General features: G+C 35.7%; 2 protein-coding genes across 2 annotated transcripts in view; one reads left to right on the forward strand and one right to left on the reverse strand.

The window, feature by feature from the left end:
• LOC145999451 (uncharacterized) overlaps positions 1 to 6,183 on the forward strand; it is a 57,998-nt gene extending 51,815 nt beyond the window's left edge. Inside the window, exon 3 of the mRNA XM_083136410.1 lies at positions 4,359 to 6,183. Coding sequence (XP_082992536.1) covers positions 4,359 to 5,541 — 1,183 coding nt within the window. The 3' untranslated portion in view covers positions 5,542 to 6,183. The remainder of the gene's footprint in view (positions 1 to 4,358) is intronic.
• A 10,197-nt stretch (positions 6,184 to 16,380) lies between these two features.
• Positions 16,381 to 16,995, reverse strand: LOC145999199 (zinc finger MYM-type protein 1-like). The gene has a single exon (XM_083136131.1). The coding sequence runs from the start codon at positions 16,993 to 16,995 to the stop codon at positions 16,381 to 16,383; it is 615 nt and encodes a 204-aa protein (XP_082992257.1).
• Positions 16,996 to 17,553: the final 558 nt, after the last annotated feature.

Raw genomic sequence — 17,553 nt, forward strand, 5'->3', positions numbered from 1 at the left:
ATATAACATTAAGTATCCCCAAAAATACTATTTATTTTCTACCTTCCGTCACCCCTCTCCCACTCCCACAACCCCTCATTATTATTGGCGTTCCCCAGACCAAGTGGTAATGTATGGACGTCTTGCAATAAGTGTGTCCTTTTCCGAGTTCCAGTCAGGTCGCATAATGTTTCAGATTCCAATTTAAATGTATCCCGAGTCGTGATTAGCCTATGTGTGCAAAAAGTGATGTTAAAACGAACTCTTGACTTCAATAATACAATTTGTGTATTTTCTTTCAGCCGTGGTTCCCTCTTGTCGCGAGAAATAACAAATTAAGCTAATCATTTACTCAAAATTATCTCTAAATTAATTAATTAATGAAAACTGTTATTACCCCCAAACCACTATTTTATTGTAAATGTAAATGAAATGTCATCTCACGTAGTGAAAACAATATGAAAATTGTTCTAATGAGTGATACATGATTGTCAAACACATACATGAATACATTATATTAAGTTCGTGAACTATAATTGGGACAATTTAATACTAATTTGAAACGATTAAAGGCAATTAAAGTGGCAAAGTAAACTTTTGCACAATCTTTCTGCCGATTCGCGTTAATGAAACAATATTTAACCAATGGGGACGTTATTTCATATTTGGAAATGCTGCATTGGTTGAACTTCCTGTGGACAAGACCGTGAGTCATGCCTCCTGCTCCTCTGAATCGAACTTCACTCTGATTGGAGGATCGTATATTTCACAACACTTCCTTGTTTCAGAGCTACCAACATAATTTCGTAAGACGTTGTACTTAGAAAAAATCCATGCGACATATTTTTCTAACATGACTGTACCTATAGAAGTGATTCAGGTGGTGTAAAAATTTTGATAGCCATTTTCTCAAAAATGGGTCTTTTTAACTATTAAAACAATTATATTTCATACATACACTATTAACACAAAGCTGTACCAAATTTAGAAGTGGGGATGACATTGGGATATGGAGTTATATTAAACTTAGGATAGAGTAGATTAGGTAATGCATATATCTAGGGACAGATTTTTAGGTTCTGAGAAATAGGGATTTAGGACTTCATAAACTCCATTTTAGGACTGTTAGGTGCTTATAATATATTAATAGCTGCAATTATTAATTAATAATAATTTTGTGAAATACCTAATATTAGATGCAATTTGTATAGAAGAAGCACTATTTTCGTGCAGTGAATTTTATTCTTTGATTATAAAAAAGATACTGTTGTCCAATATAAAATCTTTATCATATTTTGAAGTGCCGCAGCACTATATGTTTCTTGAGTTATCCAACATTCATTCATTCCAGGCCTCTCTGATGGCATAGTGATAACGTCATTGCCTTGTAACCAAGATGTTCTGAGTTTGATACCCAGTGGAGGCACATAGTAGTTCAGATGCACTTTGAACGGTACGTCCACTCCTGATAGTCTGTGTGTGAATAAAGTGGATTGAAAACTACAACTTCAAACCAATATTCATGCATCACCATGACCTATCACATATTTAGTCGGTCCAGGAAATCTGGCTTGCTTAATGAAATCCAATACACCATCAAGGTTTGGAATGAAAAAAATTTAAATTATTTTTTTTTAATACATAGTACAATTGAACTATGGTAGATATATGGGTAGTTAGAAAGCCCATGGTGTCTGGGTCAGAGGGGAATCTGCCTGCCATGTGGGAGACTTGCTTCAGTTTCCCAGAATTTTTTCCAACAATGTCCATTCAAAATGTGGGCTCACCCAGCCTAATATTACTGTCTGGCTGCCTTAGCCAAGACCATGGACGGAAGTGCGCATGCGCCAACCGGACGCGTTCAGTGGCTAAATAGGGGTGACCGAGCTTTGGACAGGAAGCAGGTTCCTTGAAAATCGTCTGCTGTTGAAACAGCAATGAAGTTTCAACGTAGTAACATCGCCGCCGAAATACATACAGAGATGTTTACGAATTATGTAAGGGTTATGTAAGCCAGTCATATACTATATCAGCAAACAAAACATAGCAGGAAAGTATTCATATCGTCACATTAGTAGATAAACTTGTTTGTAAACCCTTTATTTTAGATCATTCAATTAAATTGATCTTCTTAGTAAATATTATAATTAGCACAAATGTGCACAACATTAATCAGGATAGTATTCAATAATAATAATATTGTTGTATATAGTATTATAAATATAAATGTAGTAACTGAATGGCTTGTGACATTTTCTAGCATAACGAGGGTGTTTTGTAGAATGTGCAACAGGGGCCAAAACATCCCAAATTTCCTCATTCCACTTCGAAACGGTTTGTTGCGAATTGTAAGAGCCATCACAAACACAACACAGAAAGCGGTAATAAACACAACAAGCAAACCCACGCAAGCGAAATACCACAAGGCAGTTTGGCGAGTGCTTCTCCCTGCTTCCCCTCTCGCGTTTGGAATCGTCCTTTCCAGGTAGTTTCGTCTTCCTTGGCCGGACTGTAGTTCTTAAGGCTCAGCTGGATGTTGCTCTCAACAGCTGAGAGGGGCTTCTCCTTCCCTTGAAAAAATCTCCCAATGTATGGTTCCAATTTCAGTGATATTGTACAAGGTTTTTCTAGAAGGATACAGTAAGTGATGTAATTTATTAAAATTCAATTTGGGATTCTGGTTTGGCATACACAAAAAAGTAAAAATTGCATTAAGGGGATGTGGAAAGCAGTTTTAAATGGGCATTTCTAGAGTTTTAAAATATTATATAATTTACGTTCAATATTGTGGATATTAGTGTCGTGAATTTATACAGATTATACCAATCATTTTCCCAATATTTTGTTTGGAAATCACATAATTGTGTGTCAAAATAGACAAGGATTGCCGAAAGACCTGTTCCCTCAAGTTCTGAAAGCTGTAGGATTTTCCGCTTGTGCTGCTGTCATTTCTCAACACACAACCATCTTACGTCTAGGACATCCATTTATGGCTCATTCTCTCATGTCCCTCCCAGCGGGGATAGGTTTCACCAGGCAGTGTGTAAGAGACCTTGGGGAAATCATGTAACTGCATTCCTTCAGTGGCTTCTTTCAAAATACAAGATAGGCAGTCTTATTAGTCGAAGCCGGAATTGTCAGCAATTATTGTAGTTTACCCAAATTACACTAGTTTATGAATTTGATCCGAGACAAGAAGACAGGTAGTGGAGTTCTTGGAAAAGAGGGATGAAGGTCCTTGTGAAATTAGCTTTGTGTTATCTACGTTCAAGTAGGAAGGGGAATCAGCAATTTTACTTATCCTCTTCACTTCTGTCTAACGTGTGACTGCTGCCGGCATCGGCCAATGAGGGTTGAAGCGCCTCCAAAGATTTATGTACTCCACTACTTACAATAATGTACGTAAAATATTTATCAGGAACTTTACTTTTCATCTAATGGACATATCATTATTTGTTTTGTTATTCAATAAATTTTCAATTTTTTACTTCTTTGACATTAATTTCCTTGCCAGGACAGTTATTTTTACACAAATTTTATCGGTCTTAACTACATGTAAGCTAGATGATGAATATTTGCTGTTTTATCTCTGATTTTATAGCGTCTTTTTACTATTTATGTAATAATAATATTTTTTAGTCAAGATAGAAAGAACAAAATAAGTATTAACGTTGTCATTCCTCCGTTTCTTAGTCTGTGGTTACATACAACAATCCTCCATTCGCATCGGAGAAATTAAGTACTAATTAATTAATTTACATATTATTACAAATCGACCAATAATTATGTTAACATATTAAATAGAAGCACTTTTATTATTATATTTCTGAGACACTTGCCTCAGACTGGCTAGCCAAATTATATTTCTAGATATGTGCCTAGTGATGTGAAGAGTTAGTATGACTCAGTAACTAGCTTTTGTTATTTTATACCGGAATTATACAAGTATCGGTAATGGCATCGGTGGGTATCGGTCATGGTATCAGTATCGATATCGGCAAATGGTGGTATCAGCTCAGCTCTAGAAACAACCGAAATTTCCTTTTGTTGTGGTATGGAACGAATATCATATAATTGTGATGGTAAAATTGTTAAAAATTCTGACATGATGCGGAAAAATGTAGTATATTTCCATGATCAGCATTCAAAATACTTTCAGAAACAGCTTTTGATTTGAAAACATCTGAACTTTTTTCTCAGAAAGTCAACCAGTATAATTATTGACTAACCCTAATATGTGTGGTCGAAGTTGGGAGAAAAATCTACTATCTACTATCTATCTACAGTCTAATCTACTATCCTTTCTTTTCAGTCATCTTCACATCTTGGGGATTAGGAAGCAAAACTATATTTGTAAAATATTCAATTTTTTTTTCCAGATATCAGAACATAAACTATGTGGAAAGGCAGAGCCAAGATATCCAAAGGTCAGTTCCTCATCTCCTAATACCTTCACGAAAATTAAGTGAACAAGAGGAGCCAAACGACAATACAGAATGTGTGAATAGCCGAGGAAATTTTGAGCCTGAACATTCACTAAAATATTCCAAAACCAAGGCATATATTGAGGATTCAAAGTGTGTTAACAGCAGAAATCAGTGTGTATGTTCCATGTGCAACAAAGTTATTTCTGACAAAGGAAATTTCCATGCAAAGGAGAAGCTTTGTAATCACTTAGTTTCCAAGAAAGAAATGATTAATGAAGATAATGCAAATATGCATAAAATGGTTCCCACCAAAGAGAAACCTTTCAAGTGTTCAATTTGTGACAAACATTTTACTCGTAAATATCACCTTAATATGCACATGAGAGTTCACACCAAAGAGAGGCCTTTTAAATGTTCAATTTGCAACAAAGATTTTGCCCGGAAAGATAACTTTAATATTCATATGACGGTTCACACCCAAGGGAAACCTTTCAAGTGTTCAATTTGTGACAAACGTTTTACTCGAAAATATTACCTTAATATGCACATGAGAGCTCACACCAAAGAGAGGCCTTTTAAGTGTTCAATTTGCAACAAAGATTTTGCTCGGAAAGATATCTTGAATATTCATATGAAGGTTCACACCAAAGAGATACCTTTCAAGTGTTCAATTTGTGACAAACATTTTACTCGTAAATATCACCTTAATATGCACATGAGAGTTCACACCAAAGAGGGGCCTTTTAAATGTTCAATTTGCAAGAAAGATTTTGCCTGGATAGATAACTTTAATATTCATATGAAGGTTCACAACAAAGGAAATCCTTCCAAGTGTTCAATTTGTGGCAAACATTTTACTCGTAAATATCACCTTAATATACACATGAGAGTTCACACCAAAGAGAGGCCTTTTAAGTGTACAATTTGCAACAAAGGTTTTGCCCGGAAAGATAGCTTTAATATTCATATGAGGGTTCACACCAAGGAGAAAGCTTTCATTTGTTCAATTTGTGACAAATATTTTACCTGTAAAAGTTACATTTATAAGCACATTAAACTTCACAACAAAGATTTTGCCCAGAAAGGAGCTCTTAGTGACCATGTGAGGCTTCACAGCAAAGGGAAATCTTTTTAAGGTTGAACACTTTTTAAGTGTTGAATTTGCAACAATGCTTCTGCCGAGAAAGGTAGCTTTCATAGACATGGTTCACTTCAAAGTGAAATCTTTCAAAGGTTGAATTTGTGACAAGGATTTTGTCTGTTTAGGAGGTGTTAATATGTTTCTGAAAGTTCTTCACACCAAATACAGACCTTTCAATTTTTGAATTTGCAAGAATAAAGATTTTGCCCTTAAATGAGATCTTTATGTGCATTTGAGAATTCACTCTGAAGAGAGGCCTGTTAAGTGTTCAATTTGCAGCAGAGATATTAAGCAGAACTGGATTTTGAATGTGCATATTATGCTTTACAGCAAAGAGAAGTCTTTTCATTGTTGAATTTGCAACCAAATGTTTGCCCATTGCGGTAACCTTAATAAACATATGAGATTCATAAGCAAAGATAAACCTTTCAATTGTTCAATTTGTTACAAAGATTTTGTCTGTAAAAATTACTTTAATGCACATGTGAGGACACATGCAGGAGAAAAACTCTTTACATGTTAAATTTTTGACAAACATTTTGCCCAATAATACACATATGAGGAGACACACAAAAAAAGAGAAACCTTTTAAGTGACTAATTTGCAACAATGATTTTGCCCATAAAGATAATCTTTCTCTACATGTGAGGAGAATACACCTCAAAATGAAACTTATATTAGTAATTAAAGTTTTAAAAAAAAAACTTATGCCTTTTGAATTTCATGTAATTGATATCAAGAAGGTTTTTTTTTTACATAAGTATTTGTTACTATTGACACATGAAAGTGTCAACAAAACACAAAGGAAACTTTATTAAAAATGGACAAGCAACCAATAATGGATGGGGAACACTTTAAGTAGAAGGCAAGAGAGTGCCTTCTTGGCTAAACCTGTTTGTGGAATATTTTAAATGCTTCATCATTTTGAAGGCTATTTTTATCGACAATCCATTAAGAGAGATGAATCCAGAAGCACTTTTGGTGCTGTACCAATTTTTGGCTTTATTTAATCTGCAGGGTACCTGATAATTCAATACCCATTTTGAATTTGGTAATACATAATGTAGAAACCATTGTATGATGGCCACTATATCAGGGAATGAAAATTGATTCAGTACCATTTACATTACTGGTGACTGACCATGCCACCAACGCTTAGCACAGAAGGGCAAGCGAAAATTGCTGCAAGGTACGAGGTATGCTAAATCTTCAGAAGTTTTATACTTTGTATAAACATTGTGTATGCTTCCTCTAAGAATATATATAGCTCTGATAATACACTACTTCCCCTACAAAAACAATGCTAAACATTGATTACCCTTGAAAATTGAATCAGGTTTGGTCCTAAATTCCACCCATTTGCATTAGAGATGGTGAAAAAAGGCACAGAACATAAAATGTAGCTTGAAATGTAATGAAAGCAATGCTTTTTATCACATATTTCTGTCATTTTTCGTAGATGAGTTATAATTTTCACAACTGTCTGCAAGGGCCAAAAATGTGGCAAGTCATGAAGAAAAATAGCCACTATTTTGAAACTAAGCCAAGTTTTAGAAAAATTATGTCTGTTTTGAACTATCTTTACATAGAGTTTACCACAACAAAAAAATGAAAATTTTTAAAAATGTCCGTGAGACCAGTGCTGCGTTATTGGGTATGGATTGACCTTGAAATTTTCCACAATGTCCAAAAAATGTAAAATTGTATTTACAAGGAGTAAATTTTATTCTTTGGGGGGAAAGAGCATGTCTTTGCAATGATTTTCAACATCAAGAAGTTTCAAGAAGTTTTGGTTCCATCATGCCCACTTGCTGAAAATTCAGGTTTTCATAACCAAGTTGTCCACCACAAAAATTACGCTATAAGTAAATTATTAGTCTTTTTTGAGGCTTTTATAAAAAAAATTATTGCTGATGCATTTTTTTTTCTGACATCCTCATTATTTCATTGAACGTTTTGTAAAATTTCAAAGAGATTTGATCATTGGTAAAGGAGGAAAAAATAAAATGTAAGCAATGTTGTCTTGTGTTGAGTGTCTCAAGAGTGGCAGACAATACTAATTTAATTAAATTTTAAAGTACTGTAAAATGAAAACATTTTTAGATTGAGTGAAAACATTTTAGGAAGTTTCTTTCACCGATAAGGGAAGAGTGAAAACATTTTAGGAGGTTTCTTTCACCGATAATTGAAGAGTGTACACCAAATTTCATCAAAATCTTAGATGGTGGGTGACAAAATCTTTGTTTTTTTAAGTTGCTTTGATGTGAAAATTGTAGCACAGATTTTGTCTCATTGTCCTAGGACTTGCCAGAGCTGAGATAAAAGAGTCGTAGCTGATGCTTACAAATGGAGAAAATGACACGTGCCATGATAAAGTAAATGTCCACCATCTTGAAATCAGTGATAGTAAAAATAAAATAACAGTGGTTCCAAACTGTCAAGAAAACACAACTACCATGCTGAAGGTCCCGGGTTCGATCCCCAGTCTGTTAAAATCCAGGACCTTTTCTAACGTTGGTGCCCACCCAGCGTCGAATGACATGGGTACCTGGGGGAAACCCTGGGGGGTAAAGGCAGTCAGGGGCGTGATGCTGATCACATCACCCCGACTCACGACCAGATCAAGAAAGTGTGGGGCGTTACCCCCACACCCCCTATACGCCTTCATGGCGTCGTGCTCACCACAGGGGAGCACTTTACTTTACTGTACTTTTCAACCAATATTTTCTTTTCTGTACCACTTGATATGGATTGACCCTTTTGTAAGGAATCCAACTTTGTAAATTAAGTTGCATTCTTTTTTTAGAGTTTTACATAATATGTGCAATAAGTATGCTCTGATATGCTTAGCAAATATCAGTGTAAAAAATGTAACATCTTGATATGTATTAATCTTTCTTTTATTATTTAAAGGTATGAATAATTGAGGTAATTAGTTAAAGGCTCAGTGTTTTTTCTTCATTTTTATAGGTAATTAATGCTTCAATTTGGTGTATTAATGTATCATTTTTGTGAATGATAACTTGCATTTATTTGCACAGAACTTTGTAAGCAAAAAAGTAACATTATATTTAGTGACTTCCATGTTTCAACATTCTTCATCATAATATGAAACACATAAAACATATTCAAAAATATGTTTCGTTGTATTTTACCTTCTGCATGGGATTTCAATTAATTTTGTAATAAGACAATCCATATTTTTGAGTAGTTTCTACATTTAGTTTGTTAAGATGAGGTTTGCAAATGCTGTACTGTTCAAGCTTTTGATGCAAACACTTCTTTACGTATAAATGTGGTGAAATATGATGAATATATTATTTTTTATTATATTACTTGCTCTTTGAGTTGTATCTAAATGGAAGAATTGTGTAAACAAAATTGGAAACATATTTTAGAGATTTTCATGTTTGAACATCCAATATCATATTTTTGTATATAAATTGTTATATTAAAACCATTTATACAGCAATATTTTGTGTTTTATTAAGAATATAACTGTACTTGGAAGATTTAGATTCATGTGAAATATGTAGATTCTAGGGCTGGCGGTATCAGCATCGGTGAGTATCGGTTCATTTTCTTTTACCGATACCATCCAATACCAAAGCTTTTCAGTGGCTAGCAGGCAAAGGCAACACTCGTCTCAACATTTGTCCTTTTTAGAAGTTCGTTCACCCTTCCTTGTGACAGATTGGGAGACCTGCACAAGAGGTTCCATAGATTTTCCTAGAAACACTGACTGAATGAACCCCCACCCTCCTGGGAAGCAGATGGCAAGATCAAAGGTATGGGAAAGTGAAAGCTGAACCCAAACGTGACCATGAAGGCATGTAACTGCTTAGTTAATACTGTGAGAAATAAAGCATTCATTGCTTGAAGATCGTGGTCGTAAGGTAGGTGGATGTTTTTAAACCCCTCGCAGCACTAACTCCAGGCCAGGTAGTTGCCGAGTTCTTGGAAAAGAGGGATGAAGGTCGCTGTGAAATTAGCTCCGTTTTATTTACGTTCAAGCGGGAATGGGAATCAGTAATTTATACTTATCCTCTTCACTTCTGTCTTTCGTGTGACTGCCGGTATAAGCCAATGAGGGTTATTTATTTCTGCCGAAAACCGGCCCCCGTGGCAGAGTGATTAGCACATCGTGCTACGACACCAGTGTTTGAATCCCGGCCTGGGCATGGATGTTTGTGAGTGTCCATTCATCAATTTTATCACATCATCACTCTTCCTCATCTTTGCAGATTAGCCAAAAGTGGCACAAAAAGCGAGATTAGATTGGGACATACGGCTTTGAATGGCAGTACTAAGGAAGATAAGCTAATTGGAACTGGACCTACATCTTAAAGTGAGACCTGAGCTACTATGTGCCTCCACTGAGTATCAAACCCAGGAACTATTAATTAAAAGTCAACGGCGGTACCACTACACCATCGGGGAGGACCCTCTAAAGATTTATGTACACCACTACTTACAATAATGTACATAAAATATTTATCAGGAACTTTACTTTTCATCTATTGGACGTACCATCATTCCTTTTGTTATTCAATAAATATTCAATTTTTTATTTCTTTGACATTAATTTCCTTGCCAGGACAGTTATTTTTACACAAATTTTAGTGGTCTTAACTACACATAAGCTAGATGATGAATATTTGCTGTTTTATCTCTGATTTTATAGCGTCTTTTTACTATTTATGTAATAACAATATTTTTTAGTCAAGATAGAAAGAACAAAATAGATATTAATGGTGTCTTTCCTCCGTTTCTTAGTTTGAGGTTACACACAACAACACTGCGTTCACATTGGAGGAATTAAGTACTAATTAATTAATTTACATATTATTACGAATTGACCAATAATTGTATTAACATATTAAATAGAAACACTTTCATTATTATATTTCTGAGACACTAGGCTCGGACTGGCTCCCTAAATTATATATTTCTAAATACGTGCCTAGTGATGTGAAGAGTTAGTATGACTTGTTAACTAGCCTTTGTTATTTTCTACAGGAATTATACAAGTTTCGGTATCGGTCATGGTATCGGTATTGATATCGGCAAATGGTGGTATCTGCTCAGCTCTAGTAGCTTCCCTGGAAATATGGAGAAAATCTTTACAGTTGCATTTTGTAATTGGCAAGACTGCAGTGTGAAGCCAGAAATGAAACCATGTTAACACTTTGCCTGGCGTGGGCATGTTTTCACACCAAAGAGAATCCAACCTTTCTCTGGCGTGGGCATGTTTTCACGCCCAAACACATGTGCTTCATCTGAGCTATCCTGCTGCCTAGCAGCAAAACACGTGATTGCAAAATCTTTCGCAAGTGTTGAGGGAAGATCGCTCTTGACCTTGGAAACGTTTGAGTCATTGTTTTGTTAGGTGCACATCTATTTTTATCCCCATTGTTGTTCTTGTGTTCCAGAGCTCCGTGTGTTTGTGTCAAAGGAAAGAAGAATGGCATCTCAAAAGGGAAATCAGATGGTCAAGTTGCTGGATTTTGAAAGAGTAGTGAATGAAATTTGTGCTGATGAAGAAAATGAAAATGAAATCTATATTCCCAAACTTGATGAAATTCAAGATTTAATATCTTCCAAGGATCAGACGAAAGTGATAGTGAAGATACTGTGATCTTACCCCCAGTGCATAATACACACATTGCATGAACAAATAGTGACATTGTGCCTACAATTGCCCCTTTTGCAGGAAATTCTGGAATCAAAATTAATTTGACAAGTGTAAAAAAACCATTTGATTTTTTGCAAATATTTTTGCATGAAAATTTGATGTCATAACTACTGAGACAAATTTGTATGCACATCAATATTTGAACACACACACACATTATCTCCAAATTTAAGAGATCACAACTTCAAAAATGTCACAACAAATGAAATGTGGACTTATTTAGGAATTCTGTTCATGACAGGAATTGACAAATGCCCAGAAATCGAAGATTATTGGTCCACTAACCCTTTTTTTCATACTCCTTGGTACAGTCAAAAGATGTCTCTCCTTCGTTTCCAGCAAATATCAAAGTTCATCCATTTTGTGGACAATTCTGCAAGGCCATCTGATTATCAAGATAGACTTTACAAAGTGAGACCAGTTTTAGATGAGGTTGTAAACAAATTTAGTAAGACCTACATACCCTCAAAGGAAATTTGAATAGATGAGGGCATGATTGTGTGGAAAGGGCATATAATTTTCAAAGTTGTCATTCCTGACAAAACCAGACAAATATGGAATAAAGTCATATATTTTGTGCGAGTCTGGAAGTGGTTACATTTGGAATGTGGAAATATATTTTGGAAAATCACGACCAATAAAAGAACTTGTTATAGATCTCTTAGGAGCCCCATCATTTATATCAAGGTAATTATTACAATAGCATTGAACTTTGTGAAAAGCTGTTGGAGAGAGACACATATGGTTGTGGCACATTTAGATTAGATAGAGGAGTGACAAGTGAGTGAGTGCAGTAAGTGACAAGTACATAGTCCATGTTCCACAGAGTGAGAAGAAAAAGGGTGCAGCTGTGAGAAAATGTAGAGTGTGCTCGAAACACGGCATTAGAAGAAGAAACAATTGTTATGTAGCACTTTGTAAAATTTTGTTTCTGTTATTATCACACAAAGCAAAATTAATAACTACTAAAATTGCTAAAATGCTAAAACTATTACATTATAAATATATGCTTTCATTGATACTCTACTGATATTTATACTTTGTATAATAAAATATTTAATCTTTGTTGCTGTTGCCAAACAAAAAGAATAAATATGTCTTTTAGGTTAATTTTGTTTAAATTTCCCACCTTGATAGAGACAGCAAGTTTGTAATCTTGTCGCCAGGGAAAGAGTTAAAAATCTTCCAAACCTTGGTTTTCATGACTTGGTTTATAATTTTGCTCTTGATGAGTTCTGCTTTGTTTTAAATTTTTTCAATGAATACAGGGCAATTCCATGTGAAATCTACTAATGAGAAGGCACTTTTCAACCTTACATATTTTGATTAATTTGAAATTTGCATACTGAGAGGGCAATCTGAGGTAAGAAAATATGCCAAGTTATAGATCCATGTCTTTTGTATTTCTGAAATTACAGGGGTGCAAAATGTGGTGTTTGAAAGTTATTGAAGGGCTCTTTCTCACGAGATATTGCATGTTTATGCTAGCATCCAAGGAAGAAAAATACAATTAAAGATGATAAACTTGTGGTAGCATGGGCGGAGTTTGAGCTTTTGCTTTGTGGGGGCCAGACTCTGGGAGAAGCATATGATGTACCTGAGTGTTATTGAACATCCCCTCCTAGTTTAGAAGGGGTCCGGAGGACTTCCCCCGGAAAAAAAAACAACAACTTAAAAACACTGAGTTTTAGGCCTTTTAGATTGAAAATGTTAAATTTCCTCGCTTAAGTAAACAAATATTAATTATTGGTTGTCAGTTTTAAAAGAAGCAAAACAGTACGATTACACTGAGGAACAAATTTAAACTTTTTGTTTTGCCGCTGGATGAAAATAGGTGATCTTTAATAAATCGGGTTCGCTGATTTCAAAAATCATAACTAAAATGCTCTATCACGTACCATTTCCGGCGGAAACCATTTTGAAAGATATTCACCGCACATTAAAAGAAGGGTAAAATGTAGCATTATGCTCCAAACCTTAATGTAAAAATGTGAAGTTTAGTAATACAATGGGTTCATAGAATACCAAATATGATTGTAAATGATGTAGTTATGACATTCACTAAAATTGGTGTTTGCAGTAAAATAGTAAATATTAAAGTAAACAGTAAAAGTAACAAACGTTCAAAACATATCTCGGTATGATTTCCGCTTGTAGCAGGCGTGTTCAACATCTGAGATTGTGTTCCAGCGGTAATCCGCTAGTAAACTGGGAGACCATCTGCCTTTATAACGTTTTTCCATTTCAGCGATTTGTTGGTGAAAGAGCTTGCCCTGCTCGTCACTCACTGTACCCAGATTAGAGGGGAAAATGTCTAAATGGGAACAGAGAAAGTGTATTTTGAGAGGCATATTGCATCCCATTTCTTTGTATGTTGCCAGCATACGTTCTACAAGTTCAGAGTAATTGTGAGCCCTATGGTTGCCAAAGAAATTGCGACTCACACCCTTGAACGCACCCCATGCTGCTTTCTCACATTCACTTAACAGTTCTTTAAAATTGGGATCGTTCATTACCTCCCAGATTTGAGGGCCAACAAATATCCCTTCTTTTATTTTAGCATCGCTTACACCAGGAAATTTGCTTCATAAGTACTCAAGCCCTTTTCCTTCTTTGTTCATGGCTTTCAGAAATTTCTTCATTAAGCCCAACTTGGTGTGCAGTGGGGGGGGGGGGGGGGGTAACACATTGTTGGCGTCGACAAGATGTTTGTGAGTGACACTTTTTTCTCCAGGTGTGTAACACTCTCTGTGAGTTCAGTGTTTAGTTTTGTAATGCATGTCCTTTGCTCTGCTGTCCCATAGACAGAGGAAACAACAGAATTTCGTGAAATCTGATTGCATCCCCAAAAGAATTCCCAATACCTTCAGATCTGCACAGATTTTGCACTGGTGTTTGTCATAGCTAACACTTGTGAGAATCAAAGCAATGTTTTCATATGTTTCCTTCATTTCACTTGCATGAGCAACTGGCACTGAAGGTTTCTAATTTCCATTATGCAGGAGGACCGCCTTCAAGCTAGTTTTTGACGCATTGATGAAGAACTTCCATTCGTCTGACTTATAGTTTTCTCCCAACTCCTGCATTAATCCAGTGACATTGTTGCAGTATACCAGGGACCCATTCATAGAACAAAAGGAAGACAATTTTAGGTAACGTTTTCTGAATGTAATACTTGTCCCTGGTTCCAGCAGGTCCCACCCTTGCAGTCTTGAACCCAGCAGTTCCGCTTCTTTATTTGTAAGATTCAAATCACGTACTACATCATTTAATTCTGGCTGGGTGATGAGATGCAGTGTCTTCCGTGACTCTCGAAAGTCAGGATCATGTCCGAGAGAAGATATCGGTTCATCTGAGGAAGTTTCTGCTTCCTCTTCCAAAGACCATCTCAATGGTGGCTTTGGAACTGGTAATGTCTCATCATGTTGCACTGGTCTTATCGCAGAAGGTAAATTTGGATACTATAGGATACTTTTGGATTTTCTTGTGAATCCCGTAACATTAGTTAAACAAAAGTAACAATCAGTAACGTGATCTCGATGTTCGCACCATACCATGGGAACAGCAAATGACATGGATAGATGGGTACCATGTAACCACCCTTGTAAATATCGCGAGCATCTACTGCAACAGACATGAAGAGCCCACCCTTTATCTTGGTCTCCGATTTTGCATCCGAAATATAGCTCGTAAGCTTTCTTCACTATTGGTGTAATTGAATTTCGTTGGGATCTTGTCATGAACTCACCGCACATATAGCAAAACAGATTGGGTGAATTTACACAGTTACGAGGCATCAATGCACTCTTTTCAAATACCACACAAAACAATCGCGATGAAGCACACAACCTAACACACAACCTGCACTTCCAGCGAACAGAACGCAACTGATAAAGACACAGTACAATAAGTCACTTTGCCTCTTTAACAGACTTTTCTCTACTCTTATCTCATCTGGTAAAAAATAAACAACAATGTTTGCTCTTTTTGTTGTCGTTACAATGCTTTCTTCATATTACGCAGGAAAAACATCCACACTTGTTCTCTTGAAGAATCCCTGTATATCATATGGCGAAAAAGAAACTCTGTCACGTTTACTTCAATTTTGTGTTATTACAAAAACTAGACGTGGTGGAGAAAAAAGAACATCATTTTCGTGTTTAGCAAGTCAAAAATCATAGAAATAGGTTGTTTTCTGGTCGCGGCAAATTTCATTGTTCCTCAGTGCGCACAATTGTTATATTTTGCATTTCATTATTTTTTTATTGATACAATACTCGTATTGCTTTAAAAAAGGTAGGGTACAATAGTAATCTTCAGAAATTAAAAAAAAAATGGAAAGTTCTTTTGATGCCTCAACAGTAACTATTGACTCAACAGAAAGTCATTTTACGTTTTTTTTCTTCAAACTGTATACATCAATCAAATCGTCTAAATTAATTATTTTTAACAACATCTGATCCAGAGTATAAGATCATTAAATTGTTCAATCTCTCTTGACCCATTGTGCAACGCAACCAGTTGTGGATTCGCCTCATAGCAGAAAATGTCCTCTCACAAGTGGCACTATTTGATGGCAGGGTAAGAGCAATTTTCAGAAGAATTCTAAAATTTTTGTATGTTTCTGTATGTTTGCTCAAAACTGTGTCCACCATCTTTGGAACAACATTCTTCAAAGGTGCACTTTCAAACTCAAACCTGAACTTTGCATTACATTTCTTAAAATGGTCATTTCTACCTTCAACATTGTTGTATCAATACCAGGAATGGAGTAAATCTCAATAAAACGTGTAGCTCCTTCTTCATCCAGAAGAATAAATCTTTCACTGGCTTCAGCAACTTCCAAAGTTTCACCACTAAATCTTCTTTTCAGATTGTCAATCTAAATATCCAGCAATGGATAAAAAAAAAAATCTCTCACTTGTATTTTTCTTCCAGTTTTCTTCACTTGGAAATGTAGGGAGTGTTTCAGCAGATGTATCTTCTCTAGTTGTCTGGCCAACTGAAGAACAAACCAGATAAGCATCTAATTTGTTTGATATCAGTCTAGGCCATTTTAGATTTGTACCATCTTTCATCTCACCTCCACCTTCAAAAATGTTTAGACTTAATTCTTTGTCAACACCCTTTATTTCATTTCATTTTCTGTCCCAAGTATTTTCGTTTCGCTGGGACTCAAGCTCCTTAATCACTCTGTTGGCTACATTGGAACTTTGAGCTATTGAGGTATCAGCTTTCTGAAGGTACTGGAATAAAACATTTATGAGGGAGAGATATTCAGAAAACACTGATAAACATACAATGAAATCCAGCGATTTTATAGCTGAAAGCAGGCCTTTGGCTTCAGGGTTTTTAGAATGTCTTAAATCAGATGCTGTCGCAGTGAGTACAGCAGCAAGCGCAGGATAATTTCTCTTGACACTTAAAACTGAAATAGCTCTGCAAGACCAGTGAGTGTCGCTCAACTTATGGAGTTCATGAGGTCCAGGGCTAATTATATTTAGCTCTTTTTGCACTTCTTGGAATTCAGCATGAGTGTCAGGATAGCTAAAGTATTGGTACAAACACTGGATGGCATTAAAAAAGTTGCATCTTAAATCATTGTCCTTGCACACTGCAGCAAGCACCAAATTGACTTTATGAGCCAAGCAATGAACGTACATTGCATAAGGATTACTTTCCCTAATGATAGATTGTAAACCATTCTTAACTCCAGACATCACGCTGGCTCCATCATATGACTGTCCTACCATCAAAACATTTATATGAAGTTCCTCTAAATGTTGTCGATTTGCGGTATGGTTTCGTAACTGAAATTAATCATGTTATTCTATTTGTCTTTTTTAAGTTGGGGAACTCCGCCTATGTTTGATAGCCATTTTTGGAGTTATGTTAGACTTAGGTTAGGGTAGGTTAGGTAATGCACGATAATTAGGGATGGATTTTTAGGTTCTAAAAAGGATAGATTTAAGACTTTATAGACTCCATTTTAGGACTTTTAGGTGCTTGTAATAAATTAATAGTTGTAATTATTAATTAATAATAATTTTATGAAATATCTAGTATCTAAATTTGAAGCACTGTACTACAATATGTTTTTTTAATGTTCTCTGAGGTGAAGTGTCTAGCCGTCCATGATTGATTGATTTGTTCTTTTAATTCCACTTTATGCATAGATAGGCTAATCAGGACTGTAGTATATACTGGAATCAGAACCACTGTCCATGTGTGTCCACCAGCTATTGAACTTGGAATCCATTGATTTCAAGGTGACGACGTTACCACTATGCGATCGGATTAGCCCCGTAAGC

This window comes from Lepisma saccharinum, chromosome 15 (genome assembly GCF_977018435.1).
Source record: "Lepisma saccharinum chromosome 15, izLepSacc3.1, whole genome shotgun sequence".
Classification (NCBI taxonomy): Eukaryota; Metazoa; Arthropoda; class Insecta; order Zygentoma; family Lepismatidae; genus Lepisma; species Lepisma saccharinum.